Source organism: Culex pipiens, chromosome 2 (genome assembly GCF_016801865.2).
Source record: "Culex pipiens pallens isolate TS chromosome 2, TS_CPP_V2, whole genome shotgun sequence".
NCBI lineage: Eukaryota > Metazoa > Arthropoda > Insecta > Diptera > Culicidae > Culex > Culex pipiens.
The window spans coordinates 3,451,906-3,473,117 of NC_068938.1; the positions used below are offsets into that span (position 1 = coordinate 3,451,906).

At 36.6% G+C, this 21,212-nt stretch overlaps 1 protein-coding gene across 1 annotated transcript; it reads right to left on the reverse strand.

Moving 5' to 3' along the window:
- Positions 1–2,380: 2,380 nt before the first annotated feature.
- LOC120412462 (glycogen phosphorylase) lies at positions 2,381–19,602 on the reverse strand. Its single transcript, XM_039572936.2, has 5 exons — positions 19,172–19,602; positions 9,433–9,664; positions 9,074–9,370; positions 7,408–9,014; positions 2,381–3,483 (listed from the first exon to the last, which is right to left on the reverse strand). Exons 1-5 carry the CDS (start codon positions 19,412–19,414, stop codon positions 3,334–3,336), a joined length of 2,529 nt encoding a protein of 842 aa, XP_039428870.1. The 5' UTR covers positions 19,415–19,602; the 3' UTR covers positions 2,381–3,333.
- Positions 19,603–21,212: the final 1,610 nt, after the last annotated feature.

Here is a 21,212-nt window from a genome sequence, read left to right on the forward strand (position 1 = left end):
ATCGACCACAAAGTGTACAGGACGATCCGTGAAGTTTTTTTTTTGCGAAGCGGATCACCCAAATATGTAACTGCAACATTTTTGGAATATTTCCCAACTGGTAAGTGTTTTCTCAAGACTATTATTTTTTAAACATTTAATAGGGTAGGCCACACAAGGTCCATGCACTATTTTTGGAAAAAAGTTTTTTAATAGTGTTTAAAAAAAAGTTGATTTTTTTTTATTTTGAATACCGGGGTGACTTTGATAGTCATACTTTTGGTTGTTTAAATCAGGTAAAATGTGTTCAAATTTTATTTTTGCGTCGAATGTAACATCGCTAAGGTTGCTGATAAAGTTTTTAACAAAAAAATCAATGTTTACATTTAGTTAACTAAGTTTACAAGCTTTTTAACAAAATACATATAAATTGTAGGTAAAATTGTTAAAAAGTCAAGATTTTGCACGAATTTTGTTAAAAATGGTTTGTAAAATAATTGATTCATTTTGTATGAAATTTGTTCTACTGAAAATGCCTTCAAATTTTGAAATTTTATTGAATAATGTTTCAAAAACAAACAATTTTTATTATTTACTAACATTCTTTTACCTTCTCCTAGTGGAAAATTGTCCGAAGAATCCGAAAATGCATTCCGTTTTACGATTTGAAATTATGTTCATGGAGAAAATCATGACACTTTGAGAACATGAAATTAATGCTATTGATCAACGTTTTATTAACTATGGTTAACTAACATTTTAAACTTTTCAAAATTTAATTAAAACTTAATCTAGAAGTACCTTGAACCTTTCTCTACTCCGGTCAGTATGGTTCCATGCAATTCCGTACGTATTTTATTTGTACTCTTCATTTTGCGAAAGAATCTCAAATCTATCAAAGTCACCCCGTTTTACGGTACCTAAAAATTGACGAAATTACATATGGGACGAACTAGCTTGGAGCGGCAGATACCTCTGCACTATGCCACTTCACTAAACAAATTTGACTTGACAGACTAAATATAAAGTGTTATGCTAACAAGTGCCCAATAAAACAACAAATTACAAAAATACAACCATTGTTTCATATTTTCAGAAAAACACTGCTGAGATGAAAATGACCACTGTCACTTCTGCAACGGGACCATCCATAAATCACGTGGACACTTTTTTAAAAAACCTAGATTTTTTTTAATGTTTTAGAAGACTAAGACATTTTTTTTACCACAGCGCACGATGTTTCCAGACACGAGATTTAAAAAAAAAATGTGATTGTTAAAAATATCTAAAATTTGGTCAGCAAAAGTAACAATTTATACAGTTATACATTCCAGATTCGATAATCCGAAGGCCTTGGATAAAATTAACTTCGGATAATCGAATATGCTTTGTAATCAACTATTCAAATTTGACTGAAACCGATTCGTAGAAATCATTTTTTCGTTAATCGATTATCCGAAACCTTCGGACAATCAAAACATTGGATAATCGAGTCTGGGCTGTAGTTACTTTTATGTTATAGTTTTCTGGAATTTTAACATTACTGCCCACCATTGAAAAATCGATTAATGTCCACTTTTGGCAAACACGAGTAATTAGCACCAGGTGGTAGAGGATGTTCCAACGCATCTGCTGAAACTTGAATTATACTAAAATAATGTTTAGATTTAGCTGCCGATGCGAAAAACCAAACGACTACATATGCCACTCTTATGGGAAATTGCCTTGACGAAGATTTGGTGACAAACACTAAAACGCGTTGCCGAATTTTCAATTATGGGCAGATTACTTTTTTAATACTTTATGAAGGAAAGCCACCCATGAAAAAAACATGTTTTATTTGCGGATGAAATTTCATAGAAAAACTCTGTGAGAATTGAAAATGGAAATGATTTTTTTCAAATGTCACTGTTGAAAACTGTTGATTCGATTTAAATGTTTAAAAAATGAGTATAATCAAAAAATCAAAATAATTTTAAAATTTTGAAATCTGGTATAAAATATGAAATAAGGAAAATTATCTTTTGTAAACCTTTTCAATAGCTATGCATGATTTATAAATTTGGAAATTATTTTGATTGAAAAGAAAAGAAAATGTAACTACAGATTACTTTTTAAACATTGAAAATCGAACCAACAGTTTTCGAAATATCGTCAGTTGAAAATTATATATTTTGTATTTTTTTCTAAAAAAAAATAATGTGTAAAAAGTGATATTCCTCAGAAATTGATGAGAATCATCCAGTTCTTCTTCAAAAATTACAGGTTGTTTGACACAAAATCGCACAAAAAGGAGGGATTTTAAACCTTCTTTTGTAAATTACATATTATTGTTTCAAAAACTGGTAATTTTGCTGGATTGGGATGTGTATCATCATTTCAAGTAGTAATAGTAAAACGCTTCATTTTTGGTAACTCCAATTTATTTATTTATTTCGTAAAAAATAAAGGAAATAATATTATTAACAGTAAGATGCTCCAATTTTGCAACAGAATATTATGGGTTAGTTTCTTTTGTTTTCGTCTTCTTCTTTTCTCTATGATTTCGGCTTTGCTCGTAGCTCACCTATTTAGTCACATGGAGTGCGTTAGTAAACAATTTGTTTTTTTTTTCTTTTCATCGAACCTAGTTTTGCTGCATTTTTCCTCTATTATAGTCTCAAATATCATTGTTTTGTATGCTGCGGTTTGTTTTTTTTCTATTTTTTTTCTCTCTCTCTTTTTGCATAGCCGTTTGCAGTAAACAGGTAAAAAGGAAAAAAAAGCATTTATAATATCTAGATAAAATGGCACCCTAATCTCAATGTTTCCGCCGTGATTATTACATAATCGAGTGATTTTTCTTCTTCTTTTATTATGTGTGTTATTATTGTGTGTGTGTTCTTCACTATGTGTTGTTTGTTTCATTTTTCATGCATTTTACTACATCTAGGGGACATATTTAATAACAATTTTCACTTCTTCTTCTCCTAACATTTTTTCTCATTGCATTTTTTTTTGTAAGGATTTCAATTAACTAGTGTTTTTGTTTTGTTTTGCGTTCGTGCTTTAACGATTACAAACATATTCGAGAACATTGCAGCTGCAAGGTTGCGAATGTTTTCCCGCACAATTAGAGGTGTAAGCCCGATACAGACACACAATTTAGATTTTTTTTTGTTTTAAAAATGAGAAACAACACAACTAGAACGCGGTTTGGACGCCGAATTTTGTAGTATGTAGATGTTTTTGAAGTAGATTTGTTTTTTGTTTTTCTTTAGTGTTTTTTGAGTGTTAAATTTGTTTGCACGGTGGCAGTGGCAGTTTTAAGCTGCACGTGGACACGACGATACACGACGACGATAGGGACGACGTTTACTTGTACTCGCCCGGGTTGGGCAGCTTCTCCCACGACGGCTCGACGCCCCAGATTTCGCGCGCGTACTCGGCGATTGTGCGATCACTGGAGAACTTGCCGCTGGACGCGATGTTGTTGATCGACATCTCGAGCCACTTGGACTGGTTCTGTGGTTTGGAGAGGGATTCAAGAAAAAAAATGTTAGTGGATAGTTCTCAATTTCATATAGTTTTGTAATCAAACTCAATTTTTGTATTTATTTATTTAAAACAGTGTTAATGACCGGTCAAAATCTCAGAATATTTTGAAACCAAACTAACTATATTGCTCATCAACATTCTTATTTCCAACTAAATTGTCCAATTAAATTATCGGATTTCGGTAAGTACGATGCTGATCCATCAAAATAAATTCCAAGTACATATTGATGGTGACGCGCGGTGCTTTATGTTCAATTCATATTCCAAAACGTCCGAAATTCGATATTTTCTTTTAAAACATCATCCCTCGGAATCTTGTGGAAATACACCATTTTTGGATATGCCAATAAAAATCATAAAAAAATATTTTCAGCTGTGAGCGTTTAGTTCCTGAGACCTTTGAATCAGTAAATAAGGTTTTCATTTGATCTATAAGTCAGCATGGTCACTCCGAGAAAAAAGCGGGAAAAATATTTTAGATTTTTTTCAAGCCTGATCATGACCTCTACTCGCAAAAAAAATCACATTTAGGTGAATACCCCATGAAGAGAAACAAAAAAAATGTTGCTTTTAGATTTGGTTCTTCAACTGAATGAAAAAAAAAATGGGTTTACTACATTTAGCCAATTTGGAAGATAACAATTTGCTCAAAAACTTGAAACACTGCCAAATGATTAATAACCATGTTGTTATTTAACTCAAAAGATGATAATTTCAGTAATTAAAACAATATTTTTCAATTTTGGTTACATGCTAAAACTTTAAATTATGTGTTTAAGGCTTTTTTTAAATACAAACTCAATCGACCCTCTCCGATTTCAATGAAACTTTGTAGACATGTTATCCTAGGCATATATAAGCCATTTTTGTGTTTATGGAGCCAGTTAAACTCGAAAATGACATTTGAGAAGGGCGTAAGTGTTTTAAATATTTTTGTATTTTGTAATTTAAATATTGCTGTATCTCGAAGCCGTTGCATCGTATCGAAAAGTCGTCAAAGACAAACTTGTAGGAAATTTGACGGGCTTTCCGAAAAAAAATACACTGAAATAAAAAAACACTCCACTTTTATGAGATTTTTTAATTTTGAAGTTTAAAAGTCTAATTTGAGGGTGAGCCCACGATTTTTCTTCGTTCAAAATTTTTGTTAAGATAGCCTAAGATGTTACAAAAAGACTCACGAAAAATGCAGGATGGAGCAACTCACCTAAAAAAATACAAAAATCATTTACTGAAACTGTGTTTTTTTTTTTTGATAAGTGCTCTAAACGTCATAATTTTCAAAAACTGAACACGAGAGTCGATTTTCCAGACAATTTTACATAAATGTCTCCATATTGACCATTGTCCTAAGTCCAATCCATGTGAAGTTACAGCGGTTTTAAAAATAAAAATGTTGAAAAAATAGGTTTTTTGATGGTTTTTCGCAATTTCTATATGACAGACTTGATTTTTCAGTCTTAAAAATATTAATCGGAAAGCTCGTCCAATTTCCCATAAGTTTGTCTTTGACCACATTTCAATTGGATGTATGGGCTTGATATAAGCTAATTACATTGCTCATAAATGAAAACATAATATTTATTCAGTGTAGTATAATAACCTAGATAGTAAATTAGCTTATATCTGTAAGCCCATGCATCCAATTGAAAAGTGTTTAAAGACAAATTTATGGAAAATTGGAGAGCTTTCCGGTAAAAATATTTTCGAGACTGAAAAATCAAGTCTGTCATATAGAAATTGCGAAAAACCATCAAAAAACCTATATTTTCAACATTTTTATTTTTGAAACCGCTGTAACTTACAAGGATTGGACTTAGGACAATGGTCAATATGGAGACTTTTATGTAAAATTGTCTGGAAAATCGACTCTCGTGTTCGGTTTTTGAAAATTTTGACGTTTAGAGCACTTTTCAAAAAAACAGTTTCAGTAAATGATTTTTGTATTTTTTTAGGTGAGTTGCTCCATCCTGCATTTTTCGTGAGTCTTTTTGTAACATCTTAGGCTATTTTCACAAAAATTTTGAACGAAGAAAAATCGTGGGCTCACCCTCAAATTGGACTTTTAAACTTCAAAATTAAAAAATCTCATAAAAGTGGAGTGTTTTTTTATTTCAGTGTATTTTTTTTCGGAAAGCCCGTCAAATTTCCTACAAGTTTGTCTTTGACCACTTTTCGATACGATGCAACGGCTTCGAGATACAGCAATATTTAAATTACAAAATACAAAAATATTTAAAACACTTACGCCCTTCTCAAATGTCATTTTCGAGTTTAACTGGCTCCATAAACACAAAAATGGCTTATATATGCCTAGGATAACATGTCTACAAAGTTTCATTGAAATCGGAGAGGGTCGGGTACAACCGATTCCCTATTTGACATGGAATTGCTCTTATGTGCTCTAAACACTGCTGTCCCTATTCAGACTGTAATCCCGATTCGCCCAGATGGCGGTACCAATTTTTGAATTGTTTTTTTTTTTTGGCTTTTTTGTACGGAACAAAATTGTATGTAGGTTAGTATGAACGTAATAATGATGCAAAATTACTCTTTTGGTCAAAGCAAAAGTACAAATTTTAGCTAGTAAACATATTCTAACTAATGTTAATTCTTTTAAAAATTACTCTTCTTTCATTTATATGAGATTTTTTTTTCAAAAATGAAGGCACAAACATTGTATAATATTTGCATACATGTTGTTAATTATTTTTGCTTTATCCAAGTTTTAAATTTAGATGATAGCCATTTCCAGCTATTTTCAATTCTCTGAAAAAACGATTTTTTATTGATTTTGAATTTGGAAAATTTAGAAAGCATGTTGATACTCGACTCAGATTATAAAGCTTTGTAATCAAATGTATCTAATATCTGGGAAAATTCGTTCTGGTCCCTGGAAAAATTTTAAATTCAAAATAAAAAAAACAGCATTACTTCACTTTACTTGAAAATGACATCTGTAAAAAGCTGAGAAATCGATTGTAAACTTTTTGCTTTGTGATGGTTTCATATAATGGCGACTTTTTAATGGGAAAGGACACGAATTCGTTTCCTAGAACCTAAAATAATAATTTCTAACGTGTTGTAAATTATGTTTATATTGTGTTACCCTGTAATTGTATTTTTTACCAAACCAAATCATGTAGACCACCTAAACCACTCTAACGTTTAGGACATTTTATAAGAAATCTATTTATTTTAAATTGCTTTGAAAACAAGTTCCGGGTATCAGACAGCGGCCGAATTGTTATTAATAGCAGTAAAAAGCCTATTGAACCATATCTGGCTACTCCAGGACCGATTATGGATACCTGGGAAGAGGCCAATTTGCCATTCTCGGCTGCAAACTTCGACGTTGGACCGAAACCGGTGTTGGAGTAGCCAGATATGGTCCCGTTTTATTTTTACTTTTTTCAGATGGCGCATGGTTTCATGAGGTTTGATATGCCACATGATAGGCTTGTACCAACATGGCTATTAAGCTTCTTCTAGGATACCTGGATCCGGATTCGAAGTGCCCAATTATGATCCAATTGGTTTTTAACCGGCTCCGGAGAGAATAACTGGTATTTCCAGAGAATTTATTAGTTTATAAAGAATTTATCAATATCAAAATATAACAAAACTTATGGAACCACGTTTACCAGAAACCTTGTTCCTTTGGAAACGATTCCCAGGGCCCAACGTGGCTAAATTGGAGTCCTCGCAACATAGATGCTTTTCTAGCCATCGTTACCTTTCATTTGCGCCCAAAAGAGCGAAAATCAGTTGGCATTGTTTTCAGACTCTGTTATTACCACCTTCTCAGGATGACAAAAAGCAGACTAGCAAAAGCTAACCTCAAAATAACCCGGCGAATCACCGATTAACTGCACCGTACTCCGCACTTACCTGATACACAGCGGACACCTCATCCTGGGTCTTGAGGTACGATTCGTAGTCGGCAAACAGATAGTAACGGTCGTACTTCATCAGCACGTTGGCAATGTCCTGGAACTCGTGCGGGTTGCCCGGGCTGAAGAATCCACCCTGGATCTGGTCGACGCACTGCTTAATGTCCTGGTTCGTGTTGTAGTAGTGCGTGGCGTCGTAGCCCTTCTTCTTCAGCTCCTCGACCTCGTCGACGGTCATACCGAAGATGAAGATGTTGTCGTTGCCCATTTCCTCGGCCATCTCGACGTTGGCGCCGTCCAGCGTTCCCACGGTCAAGGCACCGTTCAGCATGAACTTCATGTTTCCGGTTCCGGAAGCTTCGGTACCGGCGGTCGAGATCTGCTCGGACAGATCGGCGGCCGGCATGATCTTTTCGGCCAGGGTCACGCGGTAGTTCTCGAGGAAGATGACCTTCAGCTTGTCGCCGACGATCGGATCGTTGTTGACGACGTTTCCGACGGAGCAGATCAGCTTGATGATCTGCTTGGCGATGTAGTATCCTGGGGCGGCCTTGCCACCGATCATGATCGTACGCGGGGTGAAGTTGGCGGTCGGATCGCGCTTGATGCGGTTGTACAGGGTGATGATGTGCAGACAGTTGAGCAGCTGACGTTTGTACTCGTGGATACGCTTGACCTGGATGTCGAACATCGAAGCCGGGTTCACCTTGACTCCGTAGTCCTTCTCCAGCAGCTGGGCCAGCTTCAGTTTGTTCTCCTGCTTGACCTTGGCGACGGCGCGCTGGAATGTGGGATCCTTGGCGAAGGCCTTCAGCTTGGTCAGCTGCTCCAGATGGACGGGCCATTCGTCACCGATCTTCTCGGCGATCAGATCGGACAGACCGGGGTTGCACAGCAGCAGCCAACGACGCGGCGTGATACCGTTGGTCTTGTTCTGGAACTTTTCCGGGCACATGGCGAAGAAGTCACGGAAGATGTCCTTCTTGATGATCTCCGAGTGGATGGCGGCGACACCGTTGACGGCGTGCGAACCCACGATCGACAAGTTGGCCATGTTGATGCGCTTGTCTCCGTCCTCCTCAACGAGCGACAGGGAACGCATTTTGTCCCAGTCTCCGGGGAAGTGCTTCTCCACATTTTGTAAATGCAAAAAGTTGATGTGGTAGATGATCTCCAGGTGACGAGGCAGAATCGACTGCAGCAGCGAAACCGGCCAACGCTCGAGGGCTTCCGGAAGAACGGTGTGGTTGGTGTAGGCACACGTGCGAGTGACCACATCCCAGGCCTGTTCCCAGGACAGCTTCTCGTCGTCAACGAGAATGCGCATCAACTCGGGGATCGCCAACGAGGGATGGGTATCGTTCAGCTGGATGGCAACCTTGTTCGGGAAGTCATCGAACGAGGTGCGCACGGCGGCACGCGATCCGAACTTGGACGCCTTGTAACGGCGCACGATGTCTTGCAGAGTGGCAGCGCACATGAAGTACTCCTGCTTCAGACGCAGTTCCTTGCCCTCGAAGAAGTTATCGTTCGGGTACAAAACTCGCGAGATGTTCTCCGCCAAGTTACGGTCCAGCACGGCCTGGATGTAGTCACCATCGTTGACTGTAAAACCAAAACATTAGTAAACAAAATCTTCAACTGAACGTCAACTCAGCACTCACAGAACTTCAGGTTGAAGTCAACCGGCGACTTGGCCGACCACAGACGCAGCGTGTTGACCACGTTGTTGCCGTATCCGGGGATCGGGTTGTCGTACGGCATCGCGAACACGGTCTGCGTATCGACCCACTTCTTGCCCTCGGGCGTGTCGATCACGCGGCCGTAAAAGTGAATCGGAATCATGTACTCCGGGCGGGCCTTCTCCCACGGGTTTCCGTAACGCAGCCAATCGTCGGGCTCCTCAACCTGCTCGCCGTTCTTTATCTTCTGGGCGAAGATACCGTACTCGTAGCGGATACCTACAAACATGAAAAACAATTAGGCTTCAATGTATTCGCTAACAATCATTAAGCGACATTACCATAACCATAAGCGGGCATGCCAAGGGTGGCCATCGAGTCGAGGAAGCACGCGGCCAACCGACCCAAACCGCCGTTTCCGAGACCGGCGTCCTCCTCGAGGTCCTCCAGCTCCTCAATGTCCAGACCCATCTGGTACATGGCCTCGTCGCAGGACGTCTGGATGCCCAGGTTGATCATGGTGTTTTGCAGCGAACGACCCATGTAGTACTCCAGCGAGAGGTAGTACACGCGCTAATGGACCAAGGGAAAAAGAAAAATCGAATTAATTAACACAATTTATTTAACTTCTTTTGCATAATGAGCGTGGTGGTGGAGATTGTGTAACAGAGATTCTGATCCCAAAAAGAAAAATGGAAAGCTTTGACCTTTTTCTTGCCCTTGAAGCGAATTGTTACAGTTTCACGCAAGAGCTCTGGCGCGTATCGGGCAAACCTGGCGGCAAAGGTGTCCCATTTCAAACCGTAGGCAAATCTTCAATAGAACACGTGATTCCAGAATTTCGCAGAAGCTAGCGGACTTTTGTATAACAAAAAAAATACAAAATTGGCCGGCGTACTGAACCCAAATCCCAATTATGAGCTTAATAGGACGAAACAAGAGCATTTGAATTTTCAATAGCGATTTTTCCGTAAGTTTCGATTTTTATTTAATGTTCTGAGTAATCATGAGCTTGGTACAGTCCTACAAAGTTTGTTTTTATTTTTTTTCCAAAAAATCGGTCCTAAAATCCAGAAATCAAAAATTCTGGATTAAAGCCACCATATACAACGGGATTTAATTCAAACTTGATCACTTTTATTCGATTTTCGTCTACGTTTATATTGCGGTTGCTGGCAGTACGGGAAAGATCAAACGACACTTCTTTAGCGAGATTAGACCCTTTGGGAGAGTATTCTACAATTGCCAAACGTCTAACCCGCTAGAGAAACATGGGAAAAGGAAAACAAACAAATACCGGAGACACATAGACATTAAAAGTGGATTCCAGATAAACGTTGATTAATTTAATTAATCCTGATGTGCTCAAACAAGTGATCCTCAAAAAGCAATTTAATAACAATACTTGTGTGATAGGGCAAACCAGCACCAGCAGCAATTGTTGTGGTCGAACGATAAGGATTGCACCTACAGAGGAAGACTTAATGTGAGAATTTGATTATTAACCTATTTTGCTCTACAATAATAACAATAAATTGTTTCAGCTTTGAGCTGCGGCTAAGAACAGAATCGATGTAGCTGCTGCAAAAACTTTCTTTAGTTGATCCGAAATTCGTCGTCACAACAGTCTGAGTTAAAAAAATATATTGTGGTTCAAAAAGTTACAAGATTTTACCAAGTTTCTGTTCCCCCTCCCCTTCAAAATTTCCTCAAAAAATCAGTGGGAAAAAAAGTTGTTTGAATAAAACTGAAATATTCATGGAAAACACTTGTTAAATCGATTGTAAACTCTCCAGAATAGATAAGAAAAGCTTTTTTATACACTTTTAATAAAAAGTATATATTTTTACAAATTATTAATTTCATCATAGATCGGTATGAAATGTAAAAGTTTTCATAAAATATATTTCAAAGAATTTATTGATATTTTACAAATATTTGATTGCATAACCGTTATGTTTTATGAAGCATTATGCGATAATTTTTGTTTCAAAATTCCGATGTACAGTACCCCAAAAAGTTTTTTTTTTCGCTAAATTTTATGTTGTCGTCAAATCTTAATTTTTTTAAACTAATGATAGCAAAACAACTGAACTAGTGTAGAATGCATTTATTTTGCCTTAACTTTATTGCAATACACAATACACTGAACTAATTCTTACTTTATCATGAACTTTCATGTACCCAATATTAATAATACATTTTTTTGCAGATGTTAGAGTACCGTGAAATTGCGAAGAAAATCCGATAATTTTTTTTTATGCCAAGAAAAATTACTAGCTCTAGCCAAGTGACTACTCTAGAATTCTAGATTACTTTTTAAAAACAACCAATAAGTAAGTGAGAATTGATTGTTGATACTTTTTCGAGAAATTTTTAAGGGGTATGGGGGGAGGGGGTTTACAAAAAACTTGAAATAAAATTTGCTATGGCATCAAATTTAATAAAATAAAAGTTTTTTTTTTTTTAAGTTGAACAGTACAGACTACAGAGGAAATGCGTTCTGACATAAACTTTGTAAAATATTTGCAAAGGCCTAGTTTATATAAAAGTAAAGCGATAAAAAAATTAATTATTTACTTCTTCTCAAATTCCAATCGAAAGAATTAATTTTATTTCGATTTTGTAAACCTAGCTTTAATGCAAGATATGAAAAAATATGTAAAAATAAAAAAAAAACTAATTTAAATGATTTTAAAATCATGTAATTTTTCAAAAATTGTAAAGGTCCAAATTTAAATGCTGATAATTAGTAGATGTCATGGTTTTTATTTCCAAATTTTTTTTAATAATATGGTGACGAATGTTTACATTCCGGTTTAAGACACCTTAATTTAGGCCGTTGCAAATATCTTTTAAAGTTTTTGTCCCTCGCCTCTGACCAAAGTCGAGGGGGAAGGGGGTAAAAGAAAAAGTTGAAAAATTGATTTTACGAGCCATGGTTTCAACATTTGAATTAAAAAAGTGTTTTAAAATGCATTATACACCTGTCCAGTTGATTTGCAATCATTAGTTTCCAAAATATCAAAGTGTTAACGGAAATTTTATTTTTTGTGAAATTTTTTTTTTTGCGGTGCTGCGGTCATACAGTCATCCCACATATTCGGAACACCCACAAATTCGGCACACTTTTATGATAATTTGTCAATAGCATGTCAAAAGTAGCTTTTCTATCGACCTTACTATTTTTAGAACCTTCATTTGGACATTATCTTGCTATTTCACTAGTAAAAGTAGTACTTTTTGAACAAAAAACTTCATTCCAAGACTATTTTGTCCAGAGCAGCAAAACACTGCCTCCAAATGGCCTGTTTCATAATTGTGGGATGTTATTGTGCCTCCCACAATTGTGGAACACCTAAATTTAACTGATATTTTCACAAAAAAAAGTTATCAAACCATGTATAAAACATCACTGAGCTTGAGTTTCATTGGTTTCAGTGTGTGAAGTAATTATTTGTTAATAAATATGTACTCCTGGAGAAAAAAGTAAGAAAAAAGTGTTCCAAATTTGTGGATTTCAAGGGTCAAAGTAATTCTTCAAAAACTTCATATAAAAGTTAAAAATTGCAGATGTTCGATACAGCATTCGAAAAATCGCCAGAAAAGCTTTCAAATGAAGGTAAAGCAAATCATTAAGTTCAATTCTCGATTTGCTATGATTTTTTGAACATTGGCCGATCTGGAAACCGTTCCGAATATGTGGGATGACTGTAACAATTCCAAATATTTATAATCCAGTCAAAACATGCTAAATATGATTATCAATGCATTTTAGATTGTTTTCAGCTTTGACTTCTATTTTAATTAAAATTTTGAAGTTTTTTGAAAAAATCTGTTTTTGCCCCCTGATTTTTCGCACAAATTTTGAAGGGAGGGGGCGACATAAACTTTGAAAAATATTTGCAACGGCCTAAATTAAAAAAAAAAATACAACTGTGACAAAGTTATTTTTGGATTGATTTTCATTTCTGTAAAAGTTTGTGGGGGCTGTTAATTCGAATTTCGTTCTTCCTTGTTCCCAAAATCTATCTAGAAAATTTGAGCCCATTTGATTAAGGTTTAGTGGTTATGGTTTTGATTCGAAATTTGTATTGTATTTTGAATTAATTACTACATTTTACATCTTGTTAGGACATAAATCTTAAAACTCAAATAAATGATTTTATTCTTAAGTTAAATTATAGGTTTTGATCCGGGAAACAAATTTGTAGACCATATCAAAACGCTGGGAATCGATCCTTCAAAGAAACAGTCTGGCTTTCGTAAATTGAAATTACGAGCCATGGTTTCAACATTTGAATTAAAAAAGTGTTTTAAATGCATTATACACCTGTCCAGTTGTTTTGCAATCATTAGTTTCCAAAATATCAAAGTGTTAACGGAAATTTTATTTTTTGTGATTTTTTTTTTTGCGTTGCTGCGGTCATAACAATTCCAAATATTTATAATCCAGTCTAAACATGCTAAATATGATTATCAATGCCTTTTAGATTGTTGCTTTGACTTCTATTTTAATTAAAATTATGAAGTTTTTTGAAAAAATCTGTTTTTGCCCCCTGATTTTTCGAACAAATTTTGAAGGGAGGGGGCGACATAAACTTTGAAAAATATTTGCAACGGCCTAAATTAAAAAAAAAATACAACTGTGACAAAGTTATTTTTGGATGGATTTTCATTTCTGTAAAAGTTTGTGGGGGCTGTTTATTCGAATTTCGTTCTTCCTTGTTCCCAAAATCTACCTAGAAAATTTGAGCCCATTTGGTTAAGGTTTAGTGGTTATGATTTTAATTCGAAATTTGTATTGTATTTTGAATTAATTACTACATTTTACATCTTGTTAGGACATAAATCTTAAAACTCAAATAAATGATCTTATTCTCAAGTTAAATTATAGGTTTTGATCCGAGAAACAAATTTGTAGACCATATCAAAGCGCTGGGAATCGATCCTTCAAAGAAACAGTCTGGCTTTCGAATACTATATTTTAATAAATATGATTATTATCGCCCGATTTTTTACTATAATTTTAAATTGTTTATAAAGGAAATCGAATTGAAAAAAATAATATAAAAATTTAAATATTTACATTTGTGGTAAAAAACTCCACATTAAATGTTTTTTTTTTTTTTCATGTAAAACATAATTGGGATCTTTGTTATATTTATTTTGAGCTGTATTTAAATCTTTATCACAGCACAACAAGTGTTTGGACATATCTAAAGTTATGTTAAAGCATTAATAATTAAATTTAGTTTTGTTCAAATTCAGCAGACTAGTGAGTCAGCACTACAACTTGCAATTGCACAATCTTAACAGGATTATCAGCCTTCCAATTCGATCAAAACAAGTTTATTTCTAGAAGTTTAATTTTCCATGACGGCATGGCAATAATCCTTCGACAGCTGTTTTCTGTTTAGTTTCAGCCAAGAGCAAAACAATGGACGCCACTGATTACGGCGTTTCCAACTATATATTCTGTAATTATCGTGCGATGTCTATATTCTAGAAAGTAGAAATTAAAACATCCCGGTTCCAACCTAACCTCAAACCGCTCGGCTTATCAGTTGATTCGCATAATTAATGCACAGTGTGTGTTTATAGTTTTCGAAACTGGCGCGCGCGCGTCGTCCCTTTTGACATGGTGTCAACCCAGCGCTTCTAATCACTTCCCGGCGCATCCAAGAAGGCCGCGCGACTCATTGAGAATAATCTCGTCGCAAAGGGGTTTATCAATTGACCTTTCGGCGTCTGGGGTTGTCGGCGCGACCATTGTTTGGTCAATTGTGTCCTCATTTCGCCACCATATTGTTGTTGTCGCGCCCGGCTATTAGTCTTCTTCTTGTCGTCAGTAACGCGCTTTTTTCCACTCGCTTTAATTCAAACGGTTGATCCCGAACGCGCCCGCCTCAAATTTCGCCGTAGAGGACTTTTGAAAGGCATTCTCCAACGGGGCAATATCACTACGGGCGCTATTAATAGGCCCGAATTTGGGGTGCGTGTGTTGGCGGGCGGCAAACTGTCAGCACGTCTCACGCCGTGCTCACGTGGTCGCCGGGTGGTCGCCACCATGCAGTTGAGGGTTTATGTTTTTGCAGCGCAAAAAACAATCACGCTTGGTGCATTTTAAAAACCTGTTTTCAGTGGAGCACCTCCAAACTTGTGCAGAAATCCAAGCAACCCGCCTGAAGCGTCGCGACGACGCCTCATACCAGGTCGAACTTGTCAAGCAGAGCCGATCACGTGACGCAAAACACATGATCTTGGCAGGCGATGCGCAGCGTCGCGTTCTACCCTTGCAATTCTAAAGTGTTCCAATTTAGGCCGAATAGGGTAAAGTGGGATCGCTTATCGCAATGTTTGTCGATTTTAGATGCCAACAAAATTAAATATTTTCAAATGTCGCGACGAAGAATTCGCAAACAAAAATATTTTCGCCAAAAAAAAAATGACTAAGCTGTGATTATTTCAACCCGTCACTTCAAGTGGTGACATCATTGACATGCTCACGCTGAACGCAGCAGGCGCTGTGACTGGTTCTAGAGCACACTGCACACAGGAACAGGTGGTTGGCATTGTTTTGCAAAAAAAAAGAAGGCTAAGAGAGTGACTATATCTGGATTACATTGGATTGGCGCGCAGCGCCACTTGTTGGTTTTGTTTGGAAAAAGGCCGGCTCAAGTGTGGGGACGACAGTGTTTGGCGCGTAGAGGTGACCTTTGGGGGTTTGTTTTCATTGTTGGAAACGTGGTTTCAGAGCCTTCGCGCCGCTCGTGTGAAGTGCGGGGGTGAAATGTGTTTTATGAATATTAATGGCATGATAATGTGGTAATTGGACCTTGTTATAAATAGATTGTTATCAAACTTTCATGTCAGCAAATCAAAATATTTGCAGCGAATAATGGTAACAAGTAATACCTCTCCTTGGAAACAAGTACAATTTCATTGAGCTGGCACCAAATGTCACCATCTATTGAAATTAGCATTTTAATTTTTGGAGCTTATTTTTGTTGAAAATGTCCAATAAACAAACTTTTTTTTTGCTTTTTGGGTGTTCTTAAAACAGTCCAGACTCGATTATCTGAAGGTTATTCTTTGTACTTTGGATTTACGAATCATGAACCGCAATATATTTTTTTTCTTTTCTTAGTTTTAACAACAAATCTGCGACCCCATTTTAGTCAAGTTTAAATGGTTGATTCCCTATTAAATCACTTAATATTTCACCATCGCCATTTTGGCCGCCATCTTGGCTTTCAAAACTCTAAATCCCCTTAGAGTAGTTTAGTGGTCATACTTCGTCAACTTCGATAACCAGAAATAAAAGTTTTTTTTCGTGATCGTCTTCGGATAATTGAGTCTGAACTGTACCCCTGACTCAAGGCGGTTTCAACAACATCCAAAAAGCAAAAATAAGAAAAAGTTTATTGAACCTTTTAAAACACTCCAGATTTTATTTTTAGTCCTTTTAGTCAAATTCGAATTCGACCCCATTTTAGTCAAATTTAAACGGTTTATTGCCTATCAAGTTGAAAAATGCATTTTTTCAACATTTCATCACGCCATTTTGGCCACCATCTTGAATTTAAAAATCCTAAATCACTTTAGAGTAGTTTAGGGGACATATTTAAGCAAGACAATCAAAAATGTGATTTATTTTTTTTTTGTTATGCGATTATCCGAAGTTTTCATTATCCGAAGTGAAATTTTGCCAAAGCTATCGGATAATCGAGTCTGGACTGTATAATAAATCAACACTTTTTTTTGAAAATCTATTGAAATCGATTCAACACATTTCCAATCGATTTATCAATTTAATATACATACTAGCTCGCTTTCTTGTAATCATTGACAATTAACAGAAATTACAATATATTGATAAGCAATTTTTCATGAGCAAAAATATTTCATTGTATGATATTGGTTATCAATTTGTGTTCATAAGGTTAACTTTTTAATTTTTTTAGATTAATCAACTTCAAAACCTGATTATCCGTAAAATAACATATTTTAGATCAGAGACCCAAATTTTGTTTAAAAAAATCGTGATTTGATTATTCGAAGTGAAATTTTGGGAGAGCGGACTGTACAAATTTGTCCGTCAATCTTAATTTCTTAAGATGAAGAATTAATATAAAATGCACACTTCCTTTACTCACAAAATAAATGCAAAACATCCTAAGTTATGTTTGTAATAAACTAAGATTTTTTTTGTTTTTTTTTGTTTCCTACCTTAATTTTGAAAATTACTTGAAGAATGAAATTTTGTTTTACTCATAGAGAAAAAAAATATTTCAAAGCATGAGAAAGGTAACTATTAATCAAAAATAAATGGTGCTACCATAAGAGCTAAAGATTTGAAAATAGTTACAGATTCTAAAGAAAAATAACTGGACAAGCATTTCCTGGAATTAATATATTTAAAGCAAAGTGCAAAGCAAGGCTTAATTAATATTTAAATTCGTTAAGAAATTCAAAGCATCCTGGAAAAAATATGAATAAATTTTCCAAAACCTCAAAATAATTGAATTGATTTTCAAGTCAAATTCACCAAGGAAAATATTTCATTTAACTTCTAACAGCAATAAAAAGATTGTTCGTTTAAAAGGAATACACGAAGGAAAAAAACATTAACTGTTCTTCTATAAATATTCGATCACAAAACATGAACGTAAATTATAATCATTTGAAAATAACTGTTTGCTCTTGTACGAAGTCAAACAAAAATCTTTTCTGTATGTAGCAGAAAGGTTGAGCAATGAAATGTTACAATTCACCATGCGATCACAGATATCATTAAAATATTGTAAATTGTGAACGAATGTCTTCGATTATTGTACAAAAACATACAATTAAATGTCTTGACATATGTTTGACGACCCAGTAAAAGCAAACAGTAACTTCCCATTAATAGCCAGTAATGACATCCATAAATTCCAAGGACACCTCTCTTCATCAAAACCCTTCCAGTTTTGGAAAAAAAAACACGCGTGCCGGGTCGGCTTCAAGTTACGCAACGTGTCCCCTTCCCTTCCAGCCGGGGCCATATCAGATGACTACAACTTCATCGCTTTGTCCTTTTGCCCTTCCCAAATTCCCCGCTCCGCAATTCTGGGGGTGGTGCGTTGACCTTGAATTTTACGCGATTGTTCCCGATATTTTTTTTTTTCGCAAACTCAAAAAAGATGACTTGCTAAAAGCGACTGTGTTGGTGGGACAGATGAGGAGCGATTATCGCGTGCCGAACCGCCAGACAAAATGTGTCACTCGGACGGAGTTAGACGGAATTCACACCCGGTTTGGGACTCTTCACCCGAGTACGGCGACATCGACAACGTGAGGGTAAAAATAGAGCCGTTGAGGTGTCGGGATTGAAAACAACTTGTTTTTTTTTTTGGATTGCTTGAACGGCTGATTTACATGCGCCACTTGTTTGTTCTGCAAAAAGATTTTCTTGTTTTATTTTCTGTTCTAATTTTGATCGGGTTGGTCGCAGTAGGCACGGCTTGGGGCCAGCATCTTTTATTGGAAAATTATTTCCTTCCGCCCCCTCCCCGTTTGGCTGGATGACAGAAGCATCGCGCAGCCAGCATAGGGTCAACGAATTCTGCGACCGGCATGCTTGGATACATGACGTTCTTTTTTTTTCGCTACTCTTGGTGAAGGAAAGATGGCCGGTGTGGCACGAAGGTACTAGTAGGCGTAGTCTCTTCGTGAAACGGTTTCGATTCTCTCACTCTCGTGAGCACGAACGTGGTCAAAGTCGTGTGGATTCTCGACAGTTCACCGCACAGGGAGTGTGAAAGGGAGATTGGGCGAGAAGGAGAAAAAAAAAACCCAGAGAAATTAGGTAATGTTAGAAGATTTTAAGCTTTCACTTTCCTTTCGGTGATAATTTTATGCCTTCTTGTTCCAGAAATGGCGAATGGCGGTCAATCCCTTATCAAAATGGGTTAAGCCGGTTAAGAAATCAAGAAGAGCAAAACTGTGTCAAGTCATTATCGCTCCGACAAGAAGACAATTAAAGGTCAAACCCCAACCGATGATTATGATGATGGCCGGTTGTCCGAGCTGACTTACCTTGGGGTCCCGTTCGTAGTAGTGCTGCTGAGTTCGGATCCAGCGAGACACCAGGTGGTCCTTGACGGTGTGCGCCAGGGCAAAGTAGTAGTCACGCGTGGTGGCCACATTGCGATCCTTGACCAGGGTGTAATGGAGATGGCGGTTGAAACCCTTCTTGATCTCGTTCACATCCTCCAGCACCGAAATGCCCCGCACACTGATCTGTTTGCGCTTCTGCTCGTCCGACTGTGGCTTCGACATCTTGGCCACTTACAGTACCTTCACTCACTTAAAGAATCAGAATCGAACAAAGTGTCCCACCAGGAAAGACCAACTGTTCAATAAAAGCGCAGGAGAGAACCACTCAAAGTGCGACCCGATCGGAACCACGGTTGCACTACAAGTGAAAACAGCGATTCTCCACCAGCGATGCGGTCACCTTGGTGGAAGGTCAAACATGCGCCGTTTGTGTTGTTTCTCTGCCTTCAAGCTCAGATGGATGGATGGTGGGATTCGGCTTTTGACGGGAGTCCGCTTGCTGTCGCCAGCGAGTGCACGGTTAGCGAGAGTTCGGAGCAAATGAGACTTATGCGGTGAAATGTTCGCGAGGCGAAATTATTGCGAGGAGGAGATAAGGAAATGTTTCAATATTTTCTTGCTTATTTGTCATTTCATTTCCATTACATCTCCATTAGGTTGCTTTACTTCATTACCTCATATTATAACCAATTTCTAAAATTAACATATCAAATACCATGCGTCTCCATTAAAGCAAACTATATCCAACGTAAAAATGGAGACGCATGATCTGTGATTTGAGATTTATTTATTTTACGTTTTAGGCACAGTGTAGATAACATGATTCATAAGTCGTAAACTTTTCAACTGGTAATAAGGCCACTGCAAATTTTATTGCACGTTTCCCATGTTTAATTCGAGGGGAAGCATGAACGTAAAGTATGCACTTTTTATCAAAAATTGAGTCAGGGGGAATGATTACTAGGGTGCCCAGAAAAAAAATGACTCCCTGCTCCACAAGCGGAAAACGGATTTTTGGGTTATTTTAAGCATCTGTGCTAATTTTGAGCGAAATTGGTTGAGCTTAACCCATTGATACCCGAGCCTAAAGTTGATGAAAAAAATGTTATTCATACAAAAATGACTTTTTTAAATCACTAATAACTTTTCAAGATCACGTTTTACAGCTTCGGTTTGTTCTACAAAGTTGTAAAGCATTAAATTTTCAATAAGAATCTCACTTATGGGAATATTTGGATGGAAATTGCGCACCGTGCTGATCAAACCATAAAAAAGTTGAGTTTTACATACCTTTTTCCAATTTTTCCCATACAAACTCCACTTTCGAGTATCAATGGGTAAATGTTGACCAATTTTGCTCATATTTGGCCCAGTGTCCTAAAATAGCTCAAAGAACAATAATCAGCTCGTGGCGCGAGGCTTTGAGAAAAATCCCATATTCTGAGCACCCTAATGGTTACTTATCAAAGCTAGTATGAGCAACTCTCTTGAAAAAACGAAAATGGTTTTCCAATTTTCATGTTTTTATTTGACTAAAGGTTTGTATTTTTTACCATAAAACTATAAATTTTCTTTAAGAAACATCGAACAAGTAACTTTTATAAAATGGGAGACATTCAATCATTTTGATCACATTCCAGACTCGATTATCCGAAGCCTTGATTATCCGAAGTTTTGTATGGGACTTCGGATAATCGAATCACGAACCGATTTTTATCGTATGTTTTTATTTTCTTACTTTTAACTTCAAATTCGAGTTCTTTATTAATATCATTATATTATTATTTATTAATATCTCCGCCATTTTGGCCGCCATCTTGAATTTGAAAATTTTAAATCACTTCAGAGTAGTAAGTAGTACTTAAGCTCAACAATCAAAAATAAGACAACTTTTTTTTCTTGATTCGATTATCCGAAGTTTCGATAATCCGAAGTGAAATTTTGCCAAGGCCTTAGAATAACCGAGACTGGACTGTACAGTGGATTCTCTCATCGTCGATATTGAAGGGACCGTCGAGAG

Coding starts and splice junctions, on each gene's coding strand:
- LOC120412462 (XM_039572936.2), bottom strand. CDS start 19,414: ATGTCGAAGCCACAGTCGGACGAGCAGAAGCGCAAACAGATCAGTGTG. Junction 9,371..9,432: donor CATGCCCGCTTATGGTTATG/GTAATGTCGCTT, acceptor TCATGTTTGTAG/GTATCCGCTACGAGTACGGT. Junction 3,484..7,407: donor AGGTGTCCGCTGTGTATCAG/GTAAGTGCGGAG, acceptor TCCAAACCACAG/AACCAGTCCAAGTGGCTCGA.